The sequence below is a fragment of the Oryzias melastigma genome, unplaced genomic scaffold (assembly GCF_002922805.2).
Source record: "Oryzias melastigma strain HK-1 unplaced genomic scaffold, ASM292280v2 sc00682, whole genome shotgun sequence".
Classification (NCBI taxonomy): domain Eukaryota; kingdom Metazoa; phylum Chordata; class Actinopteri; order Beloniformes; family Adrianichthyidae; genus Oryzias; species Oryzias melastigma.
Genome location: NW_023417270.1, coordinates 3,210 through 10,134, shown reverse-complemented (window position 1 = coordinate 10,134; position 6,925 = coordinate 3,210). Strand labels below are relative to the sequence as shown.

General features: G+C 40.2%; 2 protein-coding genes across 4 annotated transcripts; one reads left to right on the top strand and one right to left on the bottom strand.

Moving 5' to 3' along the window:
- The first annotated feature begins 224 nt into the window (after nt 1-224).
- LOC112140633 (nuclear factor 7, ovary-like) lies at nt 225-2,087 on the top strand. Its single transcript, XM_024263632.2, has one exon. It carries the CDS (start codon nt 403-405, stop codon nt 1,819-1,821), a length of 1,419 nt encoding a protein of 472 aa, XP_024119400.1. The 5' UTR covers nt 225-402; the 3' UTR covers nt 1,822-2,087.
- A 2,863-nt stretch (nt 2,088-4,950) lies between these two features.
- LOC112140632 (2-methoxy-6-polyprenyl-1,4-benzoquinol methylase, mitochondrial) lies at nt 4,951-6,862 on the bottom strand (the record flags this gene model as incomplete). Of its 3 annotated transcripts, XM_024263630.1 has the most annotated exon segments (5): nt 4,951-5,259; nt 5,331-5,437; nt 5,962-6,050; nt 6,447-6,553; nt 6,644-6,862. In XM_024263630.1, coding segments are annotated over 4 exon segments (431 nt in total), but the record flags the coding sequence as incomplete, so codon positions are not given.
- Between the last annotated feature and the right edge of the window lie 63 nt (nt 6,863-6,925).

The following is a 6,925-nucleotide window of genomic DNA, read 5'->3' as shown; positions in this document are numbered from 1 at the left end:
TGCTGCAGGAAGAAGACTGTCAAATAAAATTCATTCAAGAATTTAGATGAACATCTGAAGGATTAGACTGAGGCTGAAGTCAGAGAAGATCCACAATCCACAGATGAATGTTAGCAAGGACTATAAAATGTCAAAGTCCTCCTGAACCAGAACCAACCTGCGTCATAGCAGAGATAGGAGACAAAACAACTGGACTGTTGTTCAATGGTCTAAAGTTCAGTTGAAGGGAACGAAGGAGATTGAGGAATCACCTGCTGAAGAAACTGAAGTGATTCTGACTTTGGAATTTAACTGAACTCAGACGCCATTAAAGCTGTTTAAATCTCTGCAGGAAAAACAAAGATTTGTGGAATGTTTTCAGCCTGAAGTTCAAGACAGAAGCTGGTGAGTCCTGAGACTGAAATGGCTGAGAGAGCACTCTTTGAATCCTACCTGAACTGTCACGTTTGTTCAGAGACTTTCAATGATCCTGTAACTCTGAGCTGCAACCACAACTTCTGTTCGAGCTGTCTGCAGAAGTTCTGGGAACAAACTCAGAGCAAAAACTGTCCCATCTGTAAAAGAAAATCATCTAAAGATCATCTACATGTGAACTTTGGTCTGAAGGAACTTGCTGACTCGTTTGCTGGAAGACAGAAATCTGAATCATCAGAGACAAAAACAGGAGAGCAGAAGATCATGGAGGTCTGCAGGAAACATCCAGGAGAATCCAAACTGTTCTGTAAAGATGAGCAGAGAGCTTTTTGTCCTGTTTGTGAGCTTTCTCTGCACCAGAGTCACAAAGTGGTTCCTGTAGAAGAAGCAGTCAGAGAGCTGAAGGAGGAGCTGAAATCTGACTTAAAGTCTCTGCAGGACAAGAAGATGAAATACAAAGAAGTGGAGGAAACATACAATCAGATGATTCAACACTCCAAGAAGCAGCTGCTGTCCACAGAGAGACAGATCAGAGCAGAGTTCAACAAGCTCCACCAGTTCCTGAAGGAGGAAGAGGAGTCCAGACTGGCAGCTCTGAGGGAGGAAGAGGAGCAGAAGGGGAAGACTGTGAGCAGAGAGATGAAGAGGATCCGGGAGCAGATGTCCTCTCTGTCAGAAAGTATCAGTGCTGTTGAAGCAGAGCTGCAGAAAGACAAGGAGGCGTTCCTCAGCAGTTCTAAAGACACTCAGAGCAGAGCCAGGGCCCAGAGCTCGCTGTCAGACCCACAGCTGCTCTCAGGAGCTCTGATAGATGTGGCCAAACATGTGGGCAACCTGTCCTTCAGAGTCTGGGAGAAGATGAAGGAGAAGGTCCACTTCAGTCCCATCCTGCTGGACCCAAACACTGCACCTGGATGTCTTTATCTGTCTGATGATCTGACCAGTGTGAGAAATGGAGGAGAAACTTTTCAGCAGCTTCCTGACAATCCAGAGAGAAACATGAGATATCCTGATGTTTTTGGTTCTGAGGGTTTCAGATCAGGGAAACACAGCTGGGAGGTGGAGGTGGGAGATCATCCAGACTGGAACATTGGTGTGGCTAAAGAGTCTGTTAACAGGAAGGGAGAATGTTCTGTTTCACCAAAAGATGGATGCTGGTGTTTATCACATTATAATGGAAAATACACAAACGGTGTTGGTCAGACTGTCACTGTGACCAAGAGTCTCCAGAAGATCAGAGTCCAGCTGGACTATGACAGAGGGGAGGTGTCCTTCTACAACCCTGAAGACATGACTCACATCTACACTTACATAGACACTTTCACTGAGAAACTTTTACCACATTTTGGTGTTGGAAAATCTGGAGATGCAAAAACCTCTAAATTCCAAATCTGTCCGACTGATTGAGATGATTTGACTCTTTTGTCATAACAAAATATTTTGCTTTACTCATAATGATCATTATAATGTGGTTCAGTTTTTTTTTTCTCACAATATTTTTTGTAACAATTAACCTGAAAATATTATTTAAAAACTCAAATTTCACCAAAGATTCTCAAACATCAGTTCCATTTATTCTCTTGTCATTTTTCCTTCTGGATAAAATTGTTCCTTCATTGATCCAGAAAATGTTGATGTTTTGTAAATTCTCATTAAAGGCTGATTGAATCTGTTTCATTTGTTCTTTAGTGTCTCAAACTTTTTTACATCTGAATTCAATTCCAGATTTCAACAAATTTTCTCTAAAAATGTCCATTAAAGTAATTCATTTTTCAGCTGTTTGATTTAAAATAAATGTGAAACTGTTAAATCCTCTTCACGAGTAAAAGCTCACCTGTGTTTCTACACCTGAAAATAATTCTTCAGTTGAATCTTTACAGACCAGACAAACCAGAGACTCCTCAGATGGAGATATGAGCCGGTTTTTCCACATTTTCAAGTCTTCTTCTTGTCAAGTCAGAAACATTTTCTTCATCTTGTTAACATTAAACCCAGATTTCTGTTCGGAATTTTCCTCCAACTGTAGACAGTTTCTGCTTTGAGGTTTTCATCCCCGAAATCAGCAGATGGAGAGAAAGTTCCCTCTGTCACTGGACCGTCTTTCTGAACACATTTACCTCCAACTTTCTGTCAGACTTTCAAATGTTTAACAGAAAATCTTCATGATTAACATAATAATAATTTAAGACAGATTTTCATTTTGGGCTCGTGATTTACTTTGTTATCATCATCATCATCATCCTCTTAAATGTTGTTTTAGAGAATCATCAGTAAAATGTGTGTCTTAAAAACATGTATTTATGTATGCAGAAATATTTCATGAGTTCGGTTGATTGAATGAAATAAAAAAAAAAGAATTTTACTTGAATTTATTTATATTAAAAAAACTCAATCAGGACATTCTTACTTTACTTTGAAATGTTTTTTTTTTTTACTTAATTGAATGTAGTACACCGTGCTGCCACCAGAGGACAGAAGTCAGCAATTCTTCCACTTTGGCTGTCAGGCAGAAGACTGTAAAACTGCAGTTATTGAGTCGTCTTCAAAAATGTTTTACTTAAACATTTAAACATGTTTGACAGAACCAAAAAAAAGTAAATAAATCGGATGGTTATTTATGGTTTCTTATAAATAGAAATACAGTAAAAGAATTTACATAAATGACTAAATTTGTGTTTTTAGGTGCTGAAATATGACTATTAGTTTATTCTAAAACAGCCAAATGTATATTAGCTGTTCTATATTTCATTTCTAAGTTTTCTTCTTTTTTATCATATTTTATTTAACTATTTTCTTATTTTCACAAAACAGCTTAAGAAAAGAAAAAAAAAAGAAGAAGAAAAAATAAGAGACATGACAAAACACGTCGATCTGGGCTAAGACAAATGAAAACACAATAAAAGGTAGAAAGTCTGTGGACGAGTTAATATATAGGAAATACTAACATTTTCGTTATACACACATGGGTTGAAGAACAGAAAGTGAGGTTAATAAATGATTATGAGAGGGTAACATCAAGCAGACAAACATGAGGAGAGTCATTCTAATGCAGTGTTTCCCAACCCTGGTCCTCGGGGCACACTGTCCTGCATGTTTTCCATGTTGCCCTGCTTATGCACACCTGATTCAGGTCATCATCAGGCTCAGCAGAAGCCTGACAATGACAGTCATCAAAGGCAGGTGTGTTTGAGCAGGGTTGGATTAAAAAAATGCTGGACAGTGTGCCTTGAGGACCAGGGTTGGGAAACACTGTCCTAGAGGACATGAAGCTTCATGAAGCATTGCACTGGAGTGAACCAACTGGATGAAAGGCTTCAATGCTTCATGAAGCTTCATCTGCTCATCACTATCTCACCAAGGTTTCTGACACAGGCTCACAGCTTAAGCTCCACCACCAAAGTCCACAATGTAGAGGACAGGGACTTAAAGTTGGAGTTTCACACCAGGGGTGAGCTGACCACCAGGAAGGGTGTTACAAAAGCTGCTAAATCTGCTTGGGGATGTCAGCTCTTTTATGCAGGTGTGGATCCTCAGTCACTGGTCCAGAGCTGATGGGATGATGAGGATCAGGTGTAGATGGGCGGGTCCACACTCTGCAGAGCTGCAGCTCTCAGCTCAGACACCTAGAGAAAGAAATACATTCACTCCAACTCATTCACCCCAAACTCAAGCACACAAGCAGACACAAAGAGTGCCGGATACACCAGGGGCCCGTTTCAAGAAGCAGGTTCAACAAATTGAGAGTTCAAACCTGAACTTAGAGTCACTGGACTCTAAATTCTCAAACTCAGGGTTTTCGGTTTCAGAACAGCTGAAAATGTTTGATTCAATCAACTTGAAGTTGTCAGAACCAGAATCAGGTGTGAGCGTCGCGACCATTAAAAGCCCTGATCAATGGAGCAAAGACAGCACGATTCACCATGGCAACGGGAGCGAAACACCCGAGTTTTGTACTTCCGGCGTGGGAAATTGATAAGTTCCTTCAAGCATATGCCGACTATAGGAGCACATTTTCTGCAAGAAAAGCAACACAGCTGCAGCGGTAGAACAGAGAGAAAATATCTGCAGTTATTTGAATGATTCCAAATAATGAATAAATAATGTCAGGAAAGATATTTTGTCACTTGTTGAGTAAGGAATGGTTTTTGATCTGTTACAGATAAAACCAGTAATATCCGTAATCGCATGAATGGCCAGTTTTGGTGAACCTACAATTTTAACTCATATTTGATCATCCTTCACTTTAAAAAGGGGCGCAGAACACAGAGAACTCTAAGTTTCCTGAAGAAAACCTGCTACCGACCAGGTTTCGTTCACAGACTCAGTTGCCATAGTGATTGATTCTGAGTTCAGCTTAACCCGCTTCTTGGAACGGGCTTGATTTCGTCCACTTTTTGAAGCAGGTTTTGTTGGAACTCTGAGTTCGTGAACTCCAAATTCAGTAAAACTCTGAGTTTTCGGTTCCAGAAAGAGAGATAACTCAAACCTGTGAAAGTGGGCGAAACCAAGCGAAACCAAATAATTAGTGACTATATATATAACAAATCTAAAAGGATTTTATTGTTATTGATGATAAGAAAATCCTTGAAAATCCTCTCCATCCTCCTGGATGTAGTACATCAATCTGCCACCAGAGGGCAGAAGACAGCAATTATAGATGCAAAAACCAAAATGTTCTAGACTGAACTCCAGTCCAGGAGAAAAGGCTGGTGATGGCGTTGGCTCTCAGGAAGATCTCCACCTGTTCAGAATGCTGCTGCTTCATCATCCGGTCTCTGTGGTACCGGTCGGGTACCAAATGGAACCGAGTGTGACCGTAGCATGCTGGGTCAGGCAGCTTTGAGCCTGTTAACACGACCAAGAGGATTCATCAACAGAAGAAAGTCAAAATCTGACCTGTTCACCTGAGATCTTACCTGAGTGACCCTGAATCCACGAGGATTGTGGACTCTAGGGAACCAGAACCTGAAGATCCAGTAAAGAACTTCTAGGAGACCAAGATGAGCCTCAACCTTCATGGAACCTGGAATTTACAAAGTATGACATCACAAGTCTTTTCAAATCTGACAACAAATAAAACTTTATTTAACTTGTGACATCAAACAGATATTTGTTTTAATTTAAAGCATTTTGATAAACTCTTTCTTTTGGGTTCAGGACAACAATCTTTGTGACACAAGATTGAAAATATCTTTTAAGAGATGAGGAGGAAAAATCTGAAACATTAAGGATTTTTATGTCAAACTCCAGAGAAAAGTAAGAATTATGAAAAAGTTTAGTTACGTTGTTTTTTTGTCTTGTGATTTTATTTCCTGAAGAAGTTTTTTCAAAGCGTGAAGATTAATTCCAGACAAAGGAAAGTAATAAGTTTCAATTTTGTTCATTTTTTATAACGTATTTGTGACGGAAAATTGATACAAAATCAGATTTGGATGAAAATTTAAAATACAAACAGATCTTGGCAGCGATATCAAACAGCTGAAACTCTTAGAGTTTATCAGCCGTATTTCCCTCAGACAGACCATAATATCAAAGGCTGCTGCTCACCGTTCCAGCACAGGATTGGTCACTTTGCTGAACTCCAAACACAGGAACCTGCCGCCAGGTTTCAGGACCCGAAGAGCCTCTTTGAGCGCCTGAAAGCAGAACTAGTCTGAAGGATTCATGGAGAACAAACCATGGAGGATTCAAGTCTGAAGTTTACGTCTGTGGATACAAATTTTAAAATTCTTTTAAGGGTTTAGAAATATTTTATTGCTCAAAGTGAATTTATTTTAAAGTATGAGCTTCAAGTGTTTGTCTGTTTTTACTTGTCAACCACTTTGAACACCTTGTAGCATGAAAATCACACTTTTTCTAAATAAAGTTTGATTTGATTTAAAAAAAAAAAAGAAGAAGAAAACGTTTGAGTTCAAACTATTCAATCTAGTTTTTGATACTGAACAAGGGTCAGTGTATTTATCACCATCTTTAGGTCACTAAAGTTTTTACTACGTCATTTAAAAAATGAATTAAGTCTTTAAGTCACTCACCTGATCTATGTGAGTGACGTTCCGAATGCCGAATGCGATGGTGTAAAGATCAAACTGGTCATCGTTGAAGAGCAGCTCCTCTGCATCTCCAACCACCCAGGACAGACCTGGAGCACCAGAAAGAACCAGATGTTGACGGAGAAAACTTTTCTGAGAAAACTGTCTCAGTTGGGACAGAAAAAGTTGAACTGGATCACCTGTCGTGACCCCTCTGCTGTCGGCCCGCTGTCTGCCCACTTTCAGCATCTCCTTGTTGATGTCACAGACCACAACTGCAGACTCTGGAGCTCCGCCCCCATCCGGATATCTGTCAGAAACGTCCCGCCACAACGGTGTCTGTCGCAACGACATTGCCCGCCTCTGCTGCCTCTCCTGCTGAGAACGAATGTACTCCAGGAACCGGAAAGCGATGTCACCTGCAGGGGGGGTGAGACGGAGCCAAATGTTGTCTGGATTTAGCTGCGTGTTCTGCAGGGATG